At 44.9% G+C, this 18211-nt stretch overlaps 1 protein-coding gene across 4 annotated transcripts in view; it reads left to right on the top strand.

Moving 5' to 3' along the window:
- The window catches only part of strbp (spermatid perinuclear RNA binding protein), a 58209-nt gene that overhangs the window by 29172 nt on the left and 10826 nt on the right, over positions 1-18211 (top strand). For all 4 annotated transcript variants that reach the window (XM_028970944.1, XM_028970947.1, XM_028970946.1 and 1 more), the window contains 10 exons: positions 2704-2854; positions 8567-8802; positions 8931-9096; positions 10489-10642; positions 12575-12666; positions 13079-13174; positions 14188-14299; positions 15400-15497; positions 17864-17969; positions 18100-18183. In XM_028970944.1, the coding sequence (XP_028826777.1) occupies positions 2852-2854; positions 8567-8802; positions 8931-9096; positions 10489-10642; positions 12575-12666; positions 13079-13174; positions 14188-14299; positions 15400-15497; positions 17864-17969; positions 18100-18183 (1147 nt within the window). In that variant the 5' untranslated portion in view covers positions 2704-2851. The remainder of the gene's footprint in view (positions 1-2703; positions 2855-8566; positions 8803-8930; positions 9097-10488; positions 10643-12574; positions 12667-13078; positions 13175-14187; positions 14300-15399; positions 15498-17863; positions 17970-18099; positions 18184-18211) is intronic.

Genomic DNA, 18211 nt, shown 5'->3' with positions numbered 1-18211 from the left:
AGAAAAAAAATGCTTACATTTTCTTCAAATGGGAGGCATTGAATATTTTTGGAAATGTGTGTGTGCATCATAAGAGAGATATAATTGTTAAATGCATGGACTTTCTGTGTTTCAGTGTGATAGGACTACATGTGTGTCTGCATGTATTTTTCTTGTGCTGCTACATGATATTTTTATGAAGTTTCTACTCACTAGTAGTAATACTGATGTTATGCAGTAAATGTCCTTGCTCCTCACAAAAATTTAAAACCAAGCATATGTGTGTTATTACTCTTAATAAAAACTGCTGTTTGTGTCATGAGGTGACACACACACACACACACACACACACACACATACACCCCTCCAGCAAGACACTAATAGTCTGAGCACAGCCACTTATTAGCTCCTCCTTAATGAGGTGGTGCTGCAGGCAAAAGAAGGAAGGGACAGTGGAGGAGGACTGTTGAGAAAGAGAGAAGTGATTGGACCACACTGATGTTTGTACTCCATTCATATTATTCATATTCTAATTATCTAAAATGAACCTGAAATGATCTCCTGGATGACTTTCCCAGCATTACAGTGAACAAAACACAAAAAAAGTTGTAATTGGAACACATCGATGTTTTTATCAGGTACCATTCGTATCTGTGACCACGTAAACAGATCAATTAACTTCACTTCCATTGAAGATTATTTAGTCTGATTGCTGGTATAATATATACATTTCAAATAAACATTTATAGTTGTCATCCAGTTGTCAAGTATGTAGCGTAGGTATTTAGGGGTGTATTTTTGTCTTATTATAATGAGTTTATCAAAAATACATGAGTCTTTTTGTTAGCATTTTCATAAAGACCCAGCAAAATTGATTTTTAACCAAAAATCACACTGGATTTTTATACATTTATATTTCAGACATTAAAAATGTCTGACTGATACGATAAGTATTCAAATATTAGTAAAATATTGAAAAATAGCTCTGAATAACATGTCTCCACTCAATCACCTCACAATTGTAAGTAATTTTTTTTTTTATTATTGGGGCTTTTGTACATGTAATCAGTCTATTTCTACCGATGTATATCTGTGTTTTGCTAGGCACCATTTATAGGAAGAATTACAGTTAGCAGCTCAGCGCTGCTGAATGTGTCTTCTGTGCTGTGAGATGTTGAAATGTACAGTAATTCGTCCCGGACTGAAGGGTGTAGGGCTTGTGGGTCCCACTCTCGCGTGGAGGGGACTACGCGAGTCCTTTGCAGTCTGATGAATCAGAACCAGACCTGTGTTCGTAAAAGATCTCAAGGGTCAAAGGTATTGAGATTTTTGAGTTGTATCTCTCTACATTTGCCAGCGTGGCTGGATTAGTAATTAGAGTCCCTGTGCCTGGAGTCATTTACATGGTTAAGTGGCTGTCACCCAGTCCATTTTCTTGCAATGACACCCCTAATGAGCGCCGAGTCGGGGAGGGGGGAGAGATGGACTTTTGCCTGGAGCCATTTGTGTACGAATCTGAGCCAAACGTGGAGTGGATGGAAGGAGAGCGGCTCTGTCAGCGGCGTGTGAACGTAGCACCGGGGGACCAGGGAGCACAGAGGCGGTCTGCAGCACATCACTCTTCCTGTGTGCCGACGGCGTGGTGATGTTCATCATCAGGAGCGCTCGCACGGCATTTATCCTGATGATCTTGCACAATGCGATGTGCACCGTGTGTGAGACCATGTGACAACCTCCGAAGTGTGTGTGTCCAGAGCTATGGGAAGCATCTTAACCTGCGTCTGTGTGCTTGAGAGACATTGGAGATTGTGAAACACCTTCTCTGAGCAGGTCCTGTGGATTAGGATTATTTTATCAATAAAATATTGTTAGTATTGTTCATACTGCAACCGGTCTGGTGAAGACCATGCATACTATAATGCAACCTAACTGCTAATGTTATTGCATAATGAACGCCGGTTTTCAGTAATCTGATTTGTTCAGAACATACACAGAATAACGAATTAAACATATCTCCAGTTGTGCTGGGTTCGTGCTAGATGAAGGTTAAAGGTTGTAAAGACCAAAAAAGATAACACACTCATTTACTGTCTCTCTCTCTCTCTCTCTCTCTCTCTCTGTAGTGAGGTAGGACCCCTCTGTGTGCCCTAATCCAGGGGAATGAAATTGTTTTCGGGGAAATGACATCAGTGCAGTTTGTGGGATTAGTGCAGATGATAAGGGCTTATGGGGTAGACTTTAACAGTGCCTGCCATTAATCTCTGATGTATAAATGATTATGGCTATTAATCTAATAAAAGAGCACCGTGGGGTCCCACACACATACCCACCCAAAGAGGTTGCCTGACTGAGACTAATATCAGTGCGATGAACGTACCTGATACAGTGTGTGTGTGTGTGTGTGTGTGTGTGTGTGTGTGTGTGTGTGTAAAATAGTTTGTACACGAGTATGTACAGAGGACCACTGTCTTAGATCTGTTCTGAAATGGTCAAGTGTTCAGGGATTTCAACTCAAATTCACTGAATGTCGCTGTCAGAGTTGTCAGTCCCTCATCATTCTTGCCCTCCACTGTGTGTGTGTGTGTGTGTGTGTGTGTGTACCTTGTAGGGGGTGGGATGAGGTTTTAGTGAGAAATTAAGCTCTAAAATACAAACGCTAATTCATGGAAGAATCAGTGACCTGTTATTAAACTCACCTCCCTTGTTATTCTCTCTTTTCCTCAGGTGTGTGTGTGTGTGTGTGTGTGGTGCGGGGCCCAGAGGTGAGCGCATGAGGAGAGGGCGTGGCCCACCCCACAGTGCTCCCGGCAACACAGCCAGCAACGCAGCCCCTGCCCCCACTTGAGCCCCAACCAGGTCCTCTGCTGTAGCCATGGTAAGGAGTTTGTGTGATGTCCTCACAAAGACACTTATAAAAGCAATAGGTCATAGTGGGGACACTTTTTCTCTTACAAATGGAGTGTGGTTCACAGGTTTAGGGGTAGATGTTTATTTAAAAACCTCCATGACCTGGAGTTTAGGTTTAGCTGTATGCTTAGGCTTTTAAAGGTAAGACAACCTTAGTTACATATTTCTAATATGTATATTACATTGTTATTACCCTAGTTGTCAATCATCATGCCTCTTTGTCCTCTGCACACCAATATAGTATTTGACAGTGTCAGTGTTTGTGCAGCATGCATTTTGCTGTACAGTACCAGTCTTTTATGTTTCATGTGATGTCTCTATTGGAGGGGGCGAGGGTGTCTGTGTGTGGTGATGTCAGAGGCTCACGGTGGGCTGGAGAGCAGTGACGGCCCGTCTGAGGACTGAGATGAAGCAGCAACATTGAGCTGTGTGTGTGTGTGTGTGTGTGTGTGTGTGTGTGTGTGTGTGTGTGTGTGTGTGTGTAGAGGGATGAGGGTTTGATAAATGGCCCTCACCTCGGTTTCTGGGAGCGCGGCCTCAGGGGAGCGCGGTGCATGAATTATTAAAGCCCAGAGGAGGGGCAGCTTCATAAATAACCCAGTGTAATAAGCACGAGTACACACACACACACACACACACACACACACACAAATATATGGATGAGACGCTCACTCCCCACATATCTTTCTCTCTCTCTGTCTCACACACACATCCTCACAGCCAGGGTGACCTTGAGAGCCTCTGCCATGTTTGTAGGTGACAGTTCTTCCCTCTTCCTCTCCTCTCGACCCCCAGTCCCACCCTGCGTCTACATCTCTATTGATTTATTAGAGAACGCCATGACCTTGTTTTTTTTTTTAGTGTGTGTTTCACATCGATCCATTTTATTCCTTTGCTCGCTAACAGATACCTCACAGTCAGCTGCTGTGTCCTTCTTTTTAGGAATCACTTCGTATTTCTTACGTAATTCCGTGTCCACAGGGGCTGCAGGATGGGAAATGTTTGGAGTGCGGAGGTTGTTGCAAGGTGTGCAGGGTGTAGGAAATGGCTTCCTTTGCGCTCCTTTCTTTCGTTCACGCACGTGTGTAAAAGATCTTAACAGCGGCAGTCGTGCTGTGTGTGAATCATGGGATGAATTTTTAATACAGTCTGCCCGAGGCCGGCTGCTCCGCTCCACCGTCAACACACTCACACACATACAGAAATCCAGCACTTCCCCCTGCGACCGTCTGCACCAAAAACCGCGATTTAGACTCTCCTCTCAGCTCCGTCTGATTTAAAGAACAGTGGTGACTCTGCAGCGCCATTCTGGAGCCATGCCCACTGACCCCAGGCACAGGGTCACATGACCCAAAATGCGGAGGTGTACATGGAGATGCAGACCTGGCCGGGAGTGAATTTTAATAAATAAAACTAAAATATGAAATGCGTTTTACTGGTGCAGAAGATGAATATTGATGATGATGGTCGTTCGTTCGGTTTTAAATCGTATGCGTAGTGATGGGATGTTTTTTTTTAATAGACCAGTTCTCCAGTATTCCTCATATATTGCGCCCACCAGCGCTGTAGCTCTTTAAACATTCCTGGAACATTCCAGACCTCTGCAGCAGGTGTGCTGGGCGCGGCACCTACGGAATCCAGCAAACCGGTTTATATGTATACCGACTGGCAGGAAGAGGCTCTAATTGGGCTGCAGTTCCTAACGTGTTTATTTACCGCAGCAGCGCGCTGGAACCGCGTAGCCAGAATGGTATTTTTATATATTTTTTTGGAACGCTGCCCACAACCCAGCGTTGCTTAAGCCTCCGGGAGGCCGGCGGGGGCGCTCTGTTGTCAGAGTAATGGAGCACTTCCACCCCTGCTGCCTTCCATTGGAAACCGAACCACGACTTGCCGCCACCTTTGCCCATTCGGTGTGGAGAGGTGGGAGCTGCGGTCAGCATAAATAAACCACCACGAACGAGACACCCGGCCCAGCATTCGCCGTCACCCAGCAGCCACCACGCTGGCCCAGATTGAGCGAGACGGTGGGGACTAGTGGGTCCCCGGTGGGCCGCCTGATGAAGTACCTCTCACCACCTCATCTCCACAGGTCTCTCTGGTCGGGAGCGCACTGCGCCACTCCCACGTTTCCGGCGGCTCGTAGCCAGGATGTATATTCATTCGCATGCTAATATGTGGACGGTAATTAGCACGCCGGTATAGGAGAGGCTGATAAATAATTGATATGCCGGTTTGACTGTTTGCGGAGGGAGTAGTAAAGCGTGCAGCTGGATGAAAGGTGTCGTTGTTCATGCTGAGGCATGTACACGGAGGCTGCAGCTCTGAAATGGGACTGCTGGGTTTGTGTTCGTTCCATTTGTGCTTCATTTGCACATCTCTGTAGTGCGCTGTGGAGTATGTGTGTGTGAGAAGTAGAATCATATTTCTGTAATTTGCTACATAAGGTGCATGTGGCTAATTATGGACTGTTATTCAACAATTAATTCATTACATTTTGATAAGGTTGGAAATAATATCACCACAGATTGTATTTGTATAGAACCACATACTGATTGAGGCTTTTTTTTAGAATGATAATAATAATAATATATTAAATTATATTTGTCACATTTCAACTTTAAGTGAGAACACTGTGCTGGAAGTGACTAGTTTGGTTTAAATTGGTTTAATTTTCAATAGAAATGAAATTGGTCTAATTCTTAAGGTCTAATTGTTATTTTAAGATATTTACTGTGTTTTGTGAATTAGCTCAGAAAACAGCTTTATACTTGTGGTGTGTAAGATTCATATATTCAAATAATTACACTATAATTTAAACTGATTAACTAAATTATTTTAACTGATAATGAATTTAGGTCCGTTTCAGAATTAACCAACAAATGAAATGTGTGTGTTAGGCAACATATGATAAGATAAGAAGAACTTTATTCATCCCGAGGGATATTCTTTTGTCAACAACATGCTCAGTGCATTTGGAGAAACAAGAGGAATAAATTATATTTACAAAAAATAGTACAATAGAGCAAATATCAAAAATAGCTTAAGGCTAAATAACAATAATAATATTACTATATCCAGAGAAATGCCCGAGATAGTGCTAAGTGACATAATGATTATGCCATGGGTACAAGTATGAGGGGGTAGCAGTATGTGCAGGGGGGTAAAAGAAACATTCAAAGACATCCAGGTGAGTAGTATTGCACGTCTGAGTGAAAAAAGTATACATCCCGGTTATATAAATAAAACACCCCTTATTATGATCATTATGATCAAAATGATCATAATTTTTTTATGTAAGTTTCTCTTTCTAACTAATTAAAGAATCCATTTTTGAAATTCCTTGAAATTACAATGCCAGAATCTGTGATAATGTGCTGTGTGAATTGTTCATTCTGTATCAGGCCTGCTTCATAACTGTAATTAAAACAATCACCACACATAGATCCAGCATCTTCATCAGATGCCACATGCTGTTGCTTTTTAGATTAATTGCCCAGAATAATGTATACCCTGATAAATATCCATATCGCCCAGCCCTATTACCCTGTAAACATCCTCAGGGAGGAGGGTCGAGGGGAATAGCCTCTCCCCCACTTGCTCCCTCCCGCCCTGCCTGCCTGAAATTATTCAAATTCATCATTAGCATGCAGCATTCGGGCCTCTCAGCTGCCTCCTCGGCGCTTGTACTCACTGTAACACATCTCAGTGTGGTTTATGGCAGCTTGCTGACTCCCATTAAGAACGGCTCATAAACTTCTCTCTCCGCCTGTTAGCGCCGTGGCCATACTCTTCTGTTTTCGCGTCTCGGAGACAGGGTAATTGCGGGGGATGTTCTGTGAGTGGATTAAGGCTATAATATACCATAATACAATTCACAGACAAATAACACTGTATGGACATGTCTGTAGGAAGCCCACTTCTGTGGTGAGTTATTGAATACAAATAAGGATAAATCTGGGTTTTAACACTGCCTGCCTTTCAACCTCGGAGCATTAAGTGGGGAAACCATGGCTGTCTTTAGCTTTGCTTTATTCATCCCATTCTGTATACATGCATTGGTTGATAACAGGCTAGTAAATCCAAATACAATGACAATTGCAAAAATCAGAAATGCAGAAACAGGCAGGAGAGAAGCTGTGTTTTGTAGCTGACATTTTGGGGGCTTCATAATATGTGAATTGGGAAACTTTACTGGATAGGAAATCTGACTTGTGGTTGTAAACGTTGGAATGTGGAAGGTCCCACATCAAGTAAGTGAGCTTAAACAATTTTGTCAGTTCGTATGAAATAAAAGAATAAAATGTCATTCCTCCGAACTGTTTTTGTTGTGTAGGGAAACTGTGAGTTTTGCATTCAGTATAAAAAAAAAAAAAAAAAAAAAACCTTATCAGATGAAGAGGGGGCTTGTGATGCGACCAAACAACAGCATCACTGCTCGGCACCTTGTGGAAAATGTCAGGGGTCGAGTGAAGGTAGAAATGAGCAGAGATTGTGGCTGCTGGTGCCCCACCGCTCCCACACCGCTCCCACACCGCTCCCACACTGCTGCCGCTGCAGAGATCTCATTCCTGCAGTGCGTTAAAGGTCGCATCTCTTCCTTCTGGGACTGCGGCAGAGGATGTGCGATTGGTACGGGGGAAAGTGCAACTCTAATTGAATTGGTGAGGTAAAGATGTCTCTGACAGGGCTTTTTTTTAAATAATAATAATAAAGTATAGAAACTTTATAGAAATTGGGGTATGCACATTTTGCAAGCTTCTACATGATTCTTGATCAGATCTGACCTGCCTCCACAGAATCACATTTCAGTTTATTTTTTTTTTTAATACAGGTTCCAAATGTTCCTCTCTGCCTAACAGCATATTAAACTAATTCAATTCAATACATTTGTTGTTTTCTAAAATAAAGTTGTTCTAAACTGAATTTATGTAACTGGTTCTGCTGGATTGGGGGTGAAGATGAGCGTTGGGATGAATAATGAAGGAATTTCTGATGAAATGGGGTAGAGGCTGTCACCGCGAAGAAATTGTTCTCTCTGTCACACACACACACACACACACACACACACACACACTGCACTGCAGACGGGCGGGTTAATGCTGTAAGAAGCCTTCTGATCCTCACCAGTTGCAGGTCGTTCCGTGTCAGTAGTGATTGGGGTGGAGGGTGGAGGCAGGGTTGGCGCAGTAATGGAATTAAAATGCTGCTGCACCCATGCATCCGCAGGGGGGGGTGCGGCGCTCTCACCTGCGCAGACGTTTAATTTAATCGGGGCGCCGAGCGGAGGTGGGATTGATTGATTAAAGTCTAATCCGTCGCTGGATGTTCTCCTCCTGCAGAGACCCTTCTGCTACGGAGACACGCCGCACCTTTCACAGCTCCTGTGATCTGGTGTGGCAGTGTGTGCACGTGTGGGGTGTATGTGTGGGTAACAGCAACTGGTTTCCATCACACACGTGTTCTGATCCTACGGAGAACAATACAAATGCAGACGATTCCGCGGTGAAGGTTTGCATTGGAACGAGGATGTGACCTGCTGGGAACCGTGTCCTGGAAAGTGTAGACTCTCCCCTGCTTTGATAATACTGATAACTGTGATATTTATTACCCTGCATTCCCACCCAGGTATGTGTGCGTGGTCTGTTTATTTCTAATTGTTTGTGTGTCTGTGTCTCAGAGGTCAATCCGGTCCTTTGGGAACGATGATCGGCACGTTATGGCCAAGCATTCTACCGTCTACCCCTCGTCTGACGAGCTGGAGGCCGTGCAGACGCTGGTGTCCACGGTGGAATGCGCTCTGAAACACGTCTCCGATTGGATGGACCAAACCAACCAGTCAGAGGAAGCTAGCGCCCCGGAGGAGGACGCAGAGCCCAGCACAGAAGAATCGGCCGACGGCAGCAGCAGCAGCAAGTGAGCTCAAGTTGCCTGATTGATTGATTGATTGATTGTTTGATTATCTCAAAAAAAAAGGCTCAGATCTGGCTGAAGACTTTTCTTTCAACTTTCCTTTCCTTCCACACCCTGTTATCTGACCTCAGGGAGCCCAACGGTGGGGTGCTGTGTGGCGTGATGCGGGTCGGCCTGGTGGCCAAGGGTCTCCTGATCAAAGATGACATGGACCTGGAGCTGGTGCTGATGTGCAGGGAGAAGCCCACAGAGACACTGCTGTGCACCGTGGTGGACAACCTGCCGCTCCACATCGAGGTGAGCGGGATTGCGCCGTCCCGTACTGCACCTGCTCGCCTCTCGGTGCGTCTTCAGCATTAACAGGAATCAGCAGACAGGAACAAGGAAGCGCTGCTGGCAGCCTATTTCCAGTTCTGGATCCTTTTCTTTCAATCTCTACACTTCTATCATCCCTTGCTAAATGCTTCCAAACTGAACATTTAAGATTGTTTATCGGCCCTTTAATTCGAGAATTCATATTGCTCCACTTCGCATTAATATGACATTAGCATCATGAACCCTGATATGTCTGTGCTAATATGCGGCATGTTTTTTGTGTGCACTTAAATACTTTGTGTTAATTCAGAGGCATTGTGGGTATACTGTGATACAGGTATGAGAAATGTTCAAGGTTAGAAAAGGAGAGTTTTTTTGTGTGTGTGTGTGTGTGTGTGTGTGTGTGTGTGTGTGTGTGTGTGTGTGTGTGTGTGTGTGTGTGTGTGTGTGTGTGTGTGTGTGTGTGTGAGAGAGAGACACTGTCATTTGTCACTGAGAGCCCAGCAGCAGCAGGCTGCTCTATTTATAAGATCCTGCTGTAATTAATATAGGGCTGTCACACAGCAGGTTTTCTAATTAGTCGGACAGGACGGGACTGGACGGTGACAGGATTGCGTTCTCATGAAACGTCCCCGGCCGGTGTCCCAAATGTACCCCGGGGCACACACACGCGTTTTAGTGTGTGAGCTGTGTTTGTGAATTCACTGAATACACACAGTGGGGTTCTGCTCATATACCAGGTAGAAATGTAGTGTAATGTCAACGTCCTCGTATCTGCAAATGTTGGGCGTGTGGGTGTGTGTCGTTGGAGGGGTTATGAGAGAGAGAGAGAGAGAGAGAGAGAGAGAGAGAGAGAGAGAGAGAGAGAGAGAGAGAGAGAGACACTGCGAGCTTGGCCGACTTGTGGCCTGCGAGACGGACTGTTCAGCCCTGACTTGTTTCTGCGCCCACCCTTCCTCCTCCCCACGGGTGTGTGGTGGCTGTGTGCGTGTGTGTGTGTGTGTGTGTGTACAGTAATTGAGTCTGCTTCTGTTGAACACACAGGTTGTAATTGTGTGGCTGGGAATGAATTTAATAGATTACAGTCACCACCCTGTCAGCCCACACATCACACATGATTAGTTTCAATTGCTACTCCCCCCTTACACACACACACACACACACACACACACATTAATCTGTTTAGTGAATCCGGTGTGTGTGTGTGTGTGTGTGTGTGTGTGTGTGTGTGTGTGTGTGTGTGTGTGTGTGTGTGTGTGTGGTGATGCGTAAAGCCTGCTGTAGCTTTCACAAGTAATTTCAGGTAGGCAGAGAGGCTGTTGCTGCCCATTGAGACCAACTGTGACCTCTGACCCTTGACCCCCATCTTTACAGAAGCTAACGGAGGAGAAGTACGAAGTTCAGCGCTGCATTCCAGAGGCAGCCATCTTGGTTTGCAGCGCCAATGAGCCCAAACTTACACTGAGGGTCACACTCACCTCCCCACAGATGAGAGACGACGATGCCACAGATGCCACAGATGACGCAGGTATTGTGTGTGCGTTTGTGTTACAAGTGACTCCACATTCACTGGGAAACAAGACGTATGGAAAGAGTGCGTATCTACTACACAGAACATAAACATGAAGGAAGTCAACTGGCGCTCAGGTCATTTGATATAAAAGTTATTTTGGACACTTTCATTTACATTTACAGCATTTATCAGACACCTTTATCCAGAGCGACTTACAATCAGTAGTTACAGGGACAGTCCCCCCTGGAGACACTCGGGGTTAAGTGTCTTGCTCAGGGACACAATGGTAGTAACTGGGATTTGAACCTGGGTCTCCTGGTTCACAGGCGAGTGTCTTACCCACTAGGCTACTACTAATGATCTGACCGATAACCTCTGCTGAAATATTAACCCCACAGAGATAAGGCACCACTATCGCTTTCTGTTATTTCTTTGATAGTCACTTCCTCCCCTCTTCAGTGTCTGCTCCACATGTAGACGGGCTGGGAAAGTGTTGGGAGATAACGCACCCGCCCACATCAGCGCGGCGTCTCTAACACTGTCTGCACTTGTGCCCAGTCAGCTAAGTGCATCCGCCCCATTCACATGAACATATCACATGCTTTACACGCAGTGTGTGTGTTATTTCTCCCTTATCTGATGTAGAAGGTGTTAAGTCTTCTGAAGGCAGTAAGGTTTATTGTTTTACGTGCTGGACTTCAGCCTGCTATACCTGTAGCATTAGTTAACATTTTACTCCTGCAAGAGAAGGAAGTAGAACGGAACTTTCCAGCCCCGTCTCTCTCGCTTGTCTCTGTCTGTCGGAGGGGATGGCTGGATGTATCCAGCCATGATGCTCAATCTCATACACACACACACACTCCAACATGTAAGCAGGACAATCGCTGTAGCACTCATCCTCAGCCTCCGGCGCGGTAATTTACGACCATTGTCGGATGCCTCGGTCATAGGCCGTCATAAAAGAATACGATTACAAGACACCCTGAAAGAGCAGATCCTGCTCTGGATCCGTCCGTGTGATGATGTGGTTTCGTCCTCTGCAGCGACGAACCCTAAAACATGCAGAGAACGCATTCATTTCAGCGGTGTTACCCTATGCAGTATTAATGGGTTCTAGAGGATTTATGGGCCGTATATCTCACCGGTTCTCTGTAATGGCGCAGGTGTCATGTGTTCAGAGTTATTACAATCTTGCTCTCCATCCCTCTCTCCTTCTGCTCAGTCTCCTGTCTCCACTCTCAGTCTGAGGTTCGTCCATTGCTGCAGACAGGAAGTGGTTAACCCTGCGCACAAAGAACAGAGCGGCAAATGGAATAAAGACCAGTGTTCTCATTTTTCCACACAAAATATCCCCACGCAAGATTAACACCTCCATGCTCACGTCACCTGAGATTTCCAAAGAACCGCATTCTCGTTTTTTGGGGGGGAATGTTTGTTGGGAAAAACAAATGATTAACAGCAAGGGAATCCAGAAGAAATGAGCTCCGCCCTGTCCAGACCTGTGTTGCTCCTCCCTCCTGTTGTGTGTACTGGTTGCTCTGATGGTGTCCACCGCATGAGGACGTCTCCAGTCGCAGCCCAACCTATCAGGGCTCTGCTGTCGCAGTGCAAACACCCAACCGGCCAATCATCCCCACACACCGCTTCACTCTGCGTGCCCGCCAACAGTCCACTGCCGGCTCGTCCAGAGTAAAGGGGTCCGCGCTGATGATTCGTCCCCGCACGTTTGCACTGCTGACTCTCAGCCCTTAGTGGCCAATGACATCGTCTCGTTGGGACTGGCTAGCCAATTAGGCCGTCTCCTTCCCCTGGCTGTGCTCTGACTGGCAAATGACCCCCTCCCCACTACCGGCCCTCCTCTTCCTCCTGGGTTAAAGTGTGCATAAGACTGTGTGTGTTAGTGTGTGTCCGGTTTTTGATGTCCTGTCCCGTTCTTCTCGCCGATAGAGAGCGTTGAGCAGAGCGAGGAGCCGGCCGTGCTGGACAGAGAGAGATGCCTGGTGGCGTTGGCGTCTCTGCGACATGCCAAATGGTTCCAGGTTGGCTCTCTGGTCTTCTCATTGTTATTGTAGCCTTATGAAGCACATACACCAGGCCCTTTTAAAAATCCAGATCTTTATTCAGGTTACACCGTAAGCAGGTTTGTCGTAAGGCTACAAAAGCAATTGTAACACTTTGATTTTTCTTCGTTTTGCCTGTTTTTCTGTTTAAATTTATAATTTTTTTTTTTCCTTTTTTGTAACTTTGCTTGTCAAATTCACACACAAAAAAATTTGGTCATTTGCTTTCCTCGACTGTCAGCTTGCCTCCTCCCTACTGTCCCTACTAAACCCCATACCCCCATACCCCCCGTATGGTGAGTCTTTGAGTCTGGACGCCACACCACAAACACGCACCCAGTCTGGATGGTGCGGCATTGGTCTCACGGGTGCGTCCCCCTCTTTCCCCCAGGCTCGGGTGAACGGGCTGAAGTCATGTGTAATTGTGCTCCGGGTTCTGAGGGACATGTGCAACAGAGTACCGGCATGGGAGCCTCTGAAGGGATGGGTGAGTGAAGGGATCCGCCTCGGGCTGCTGCTTCTCCAAGCGTGGACGACACGTTCAGGGCCTGAGCGGATTATGACTGTTAAATTACCACCACTTTATGATGCTAAATCATTGTGTCTACACAGACCCTGGAGCCTCGGGTTGGAGCTCAGTCCTGTGGAAAAACCCGACTTTCTGTAGAAAAACTCAAAAGACGACTTCGCTTTTATTAGTCATGTTTAAAATGCTGAAATGGAAAATAGGACATAAAGGGAGGAAAGTGATGTCCATACATGAGAACGCAGGGAGACGCACATGATGGAACAGCAGGACCCTCTAGTAATGGTACATGGTGGGCTGATGAGGCAGGGCAAAGACAAATCTCCGGGTCAGAGTTCTTGGAGCATCCTAAAAAACACACAACAAGAGATGCCGACCGAATTATAGTCATCTAAGTCATTGCGGTAAAATCACGGGCAATTGTGATTTCATTCGTATGTTTGACCAGATAATAATTTTTTTGTGTGGTGGAGAAATGTGTGTAGACAGTTAGTTAATAAGATTAATGTTTAAATGAGAAGCATCAAAGCTAATGCTAAGCCCACCCTCTGTAACTGACGGCCGTGGTCCAGACTTCATCGTCTTCTTTCGGTTGCTGCAGTCAGGCATCGTCCCGTCCGGCTGTCCGCACAATTGATTTGGCAAAAGTTTTACATTGGATGCCCTCCCTATTTAACCGGGTTTGGGACGGGCACCAAGTAACACACTGTGACTTGCATCCCCAGTGGCTGGGTTATGTTCCAGATATGATACTCACTGTATTATATATCATATCACAAATAGGTTATGGCTTCGGTGGGGAGTGAGTTTGTCAACAGCAGGTTCTCATTTAGATTTTTTTTTTGCCTGAATTAGACAAGGCACATCTTGCTATTAAAATGTAGTCTTTATGGGACATTACACTTGAAGAAAACACCACACGGTGCACCCTGTAATTCGCCCTGCTCTGACCCCTTGAATCCTGCTTTGCGCAGCCACTGGAGCTAATCTGTGAGAAGGCCATTGCCACGTGTAACCGACCACTTGGTGCCGGAGAAGCCCTGAGAAGAGTCATGGAGTGCCTGGCCTCGGGAATACTGTTGCCAGGTACAGCGCGGTGGAGAGGTGTTGCAACAACCATTGTGATAAAATGCATGCATTCAGTTTCTTGACCCTGGACTAGCACCACTTCCGCCTCCCACCCAACTTAATCAGCGCCACATTATTCATGTTATTACAGGAACACATTTGTTACATTTTCATTTACATTTACAGCATTTATCTTTTTAGCAACCAAAAGAAAAGAACATTATTATTAAATGTTATTGCTCTTCTGTTTCATAGATTGATTGTTGAGGAGTATATTAGTTGGGTCTGATCTATTCTTTGTACATGTTAAAGTTGCCAGCGTTGCAGGGAGAGATGGTTACAAATGTAACAATGTAACAATAGTTACAAATGTAACTATGGTTACGAATATAACAATGTAACAATAGTTACAAATGTAACAATGTTAAAAGACAAACAAATTAAATAAAAAAGAAGGACGTGTCATGTTAAGGGCTCTCAGCCTTTGTCTTGTACGGGAGGGACTATTCAGCCTTGTCTACTAATCCCTCCTTTTATAGTCACACTAACAAGCTGCCCATAGCTCCTCCGGCTGCCGTGGCTCGCCTCGCCTCGCCTCTCCTCCTGTGGAAGATCAGCGGCGAGGAGGTAGTTAGACTGCAACTGATTTCTCATGGCCATGCCAAATAAACAGCAGAAGAGAGCAGTAGAGGCGTGAACGGCTTCCACTTCTAATTTACCCTGCTTTTGATACCTCTGCTGTTATACAGGGCAAACGTACTCACCACCACCTCACCCTGTTTCACTTCCCCTTTTCATTTCTCCGTTGGTTTTAATTCAGGCATAATTAATTGATGCACGCGGGCGCAGGCATTAATATTTCAGCCAGTTGACTTGGCGGCGCAGCCTGTGATGCAGGACCAGCTTCACGGCTGTTTTGAAGAGCAGGGAGGGATTTCTGCTGAATAGAAAGTGATATTTGCAGGATGCAGACTTCAACAAACGAATAAATAACTGCATCTGGATCGACTTTCTGTTTTCCTCCCTCTGTCGGGGAGACAGTAGAAAGGATCTGTGCATGAATAATGTTATATGAGGAAATTGGCCTTCTTCTGTGTTTACACTTTGGTCTGCTGCAGGTGGTCCAGGACTGCACGACCCCTGTGAAAAGGAGCCGACAGACACACTCGCCGCCATGACTGCTGAACAGGCAGAGGCTGTTACGTACAGTGCACAGGTACATCTTCATTTCTCCGAAACCATGGAAGAAATGACGAGTAGCAGTAGGTGGGACACAAGACGTCCAGGGCCGATACCAATCATTGGACACTGGTTTTGATGTTGATGTCAGTCATGATGCGTTTTGTTACTCACAATTTCCTTACGTGCAAGCTGTATCGTTAATCATTATCATTAATCCCAGGATGAGAGGTGTCTATTTACATAGAAATGTCTTCAGCCAGAGGCCCTGTTGTAAGTGGGATGTGAATCTGATCCTTCAGATGTCATCTAATTGTGCTGAAAAGTCTAAAATGGCCGTTCGGTTTTGATTGTTTCAAGGTCGTTGGGCTCAATGTAACATTTTTAAAGCTTAGATTTTGATTCTGGACCACAGTTGCTGGCCACCTGGTCTTCTGCGGGCATCTGAGAGCGTTCCAAAGAGGATGTGACTTGGGTAGCCAACATCTAGCCATCCAGATGACTCATTTGACAGTGAAAATTTGCCAGTTCTCAAAAAATGTCAGCTTGTGTGATCTGGAACTTGGGTCAAAATGCAGAGATTTCATTTGAGGCACCTGATGCTAAAGAATCGGTGCTGATCGTTGAAGGTGATGATGATGTTTGGTTTATTTATTTTATTATAGTTTAGAGGTCCGGAGGGGTTGGTGACTGTATGTGTAACTCTGACAGCAGATGCAGCAGTCAGGAAGTCCTGCCGCAGTCTGAACCAGGAGGACACAGTGCTTTGTTTTTTTTTTTGTTTTTTTTTATTAAATCTTGCAGGACAATTTATGGACCTGCAGGAGAGTTTGCTGTGACAAATAGGTTGTCCACTTCACACCTACAGTACGTTTATTGCAGAGGGAGCTGATAGAGAAATACATATCCTGTATGCTTCTGTTAGTTTCTTCAGTCAAGAAGGCAAATGAAGGCTGTTTCTGATTGGTTGCTTTTTCCTGGGAGGAACCTGAGCTCTATTCAGCGCTATGGTTACAAATCCATCCATTTGGCCTCCCTGATGAGTGAATATTTTATTCAGCGAGTGCATCTCCATGCAGCGGGTGCATCCATTCGATTTCATCAGTCTCCATTGAGTGCATGAAAAAAATGAAAGTGCAGCTGTGGGCGACCTCATAGATCCCACTTTTCTATATTATATTTGTATGTGTGTGTGTCGTAAGCCGCGAAGTGAGTCGCCAGCAACACTTTCAGGTGAGGTGAGCAGCAGTTGCGTTTAATTGTGTTGCTGCAGATAGTGGCTGGCCGATAAGCATTAGAGCCGTCAGGGTGAGTGATGATAAGACGTTTTTCTACACCGCGCAGCGCTGCCATCACTCCCGGCTCTTTACCATCTTCACCTGAGCGCCGAGTCAGCATTTCCGGACGTTCTGGCAGCATGTCCAGTCGCTTTCAGACCAGTGCGCACAGTTCAGTGCAAGATTGCACAAGATTTGCATAATTGTGCTGTTTATGCATCTCATGCATACAAGAGTGATTGAATGTAGGAGTAATGATTTTGGTTGTCATCGTGGTAGGCATTACACAAAATATGAAAGCAACGGCCCTATATTTACTATTTGAAATCTTTAAGCATGTGAATAACTTTTTCAGATCTGCATGATAAGATAATAATCTTTTATCAGCCCCACAAGTGGGAAATTTGCATAGTCACTGCAGAAAGTGGACTATAGAAGATAAGTATAGCAAATATAAAATGAATAAAAATACTATACCATATCAAAAGTACAAAAACACAACAAAAAGGCCAAACTTTCATTTACATAGAATCTGGATTAAATTAAACAAATTGAAATAGAATCCAATTTTGGATTTTATGTGATAGTACATATGGGTGTTTTAAATTCAAAATAGGGCCTTTTGCTGACTTTATTTAAATGTCCATCCTCCTGCAAGAGAATATATGTTCCTACTGCCTGCTTTTCTTTGTGTTTGGGGTGCTTATTGGAGCAACTAAGAATTTTAGAAAACATCACAAATAAATAAGTTGAAAACAAGTCTAATTGCATCTGGGTTTTACATAAATGAAAGTTGCAATAAAATGTCTTTTTGTTGTTTTCATTATAAAGATCCTCTTTCAATTGAAGAACATCACAAACTAATTATAAATCAGCACATCACTTTTTTAAATCACTGAGTTAAAATGCATCCATCCTCATCCTGGATCTGAATTATTGAGCGCTCCTGACCCGCAGTACGGCTGACCACCGGGGAAATTCCTGCTCGAGATATGAGATTGATCAGTTAGTAACTTGCTCAGTTGTGTGTAGTGTGTACAACCAATTGTACCTTTGTACCTGTGTTCGGTTTGCCTACATGATGTATTGTGTGTTCCACATTAAAATATGTGTGTTCGTGTTCTAGCATGCTCTGCGACTCATGGCTTTTGGGCAGATCTACAAGGTCTTGGAAATGGATCCTCTTCCCTCAAGTAAACCCTCTCAGAAGTACCCATGGTCTGACAAAGAAGGTGTGTGTGTGTGTGTATGTATGCATGCAACAGAGAAATCAGCAATTTGGAAGCAGATTTATTCATGATCAGACTGTGAATATTTGAATGCCATCACCCCCCAATATATTACTGTGTGTGTGCGTGCCAGGCACAGGGCTGAAGAGACCATACGAGGACGGACTGATGGATGACAAAGACCTCATAAAGAAGATGAAACACAACCTGCGAAAAGGTGGGTCTGAGGAGCAAGTGACACAGGG

This window comes from Denticeps clupeoides, chromosome 3 (assembly GCF_900700375.1).
Source record: "Denticeps clupeoides chromosome 3, fDenClu1.1, whole genome shotgun sequence".
NCBI classification, from domain to species: Eukaryota; Metazoa; Chordata; class Actinopteri; order Clupeiformes; family Denticipitidae; genus Denticeps; species Denticeps clupeoides.
This window is presented reverse-complemented; position numbering and strand designations above follow the sequence as displayed.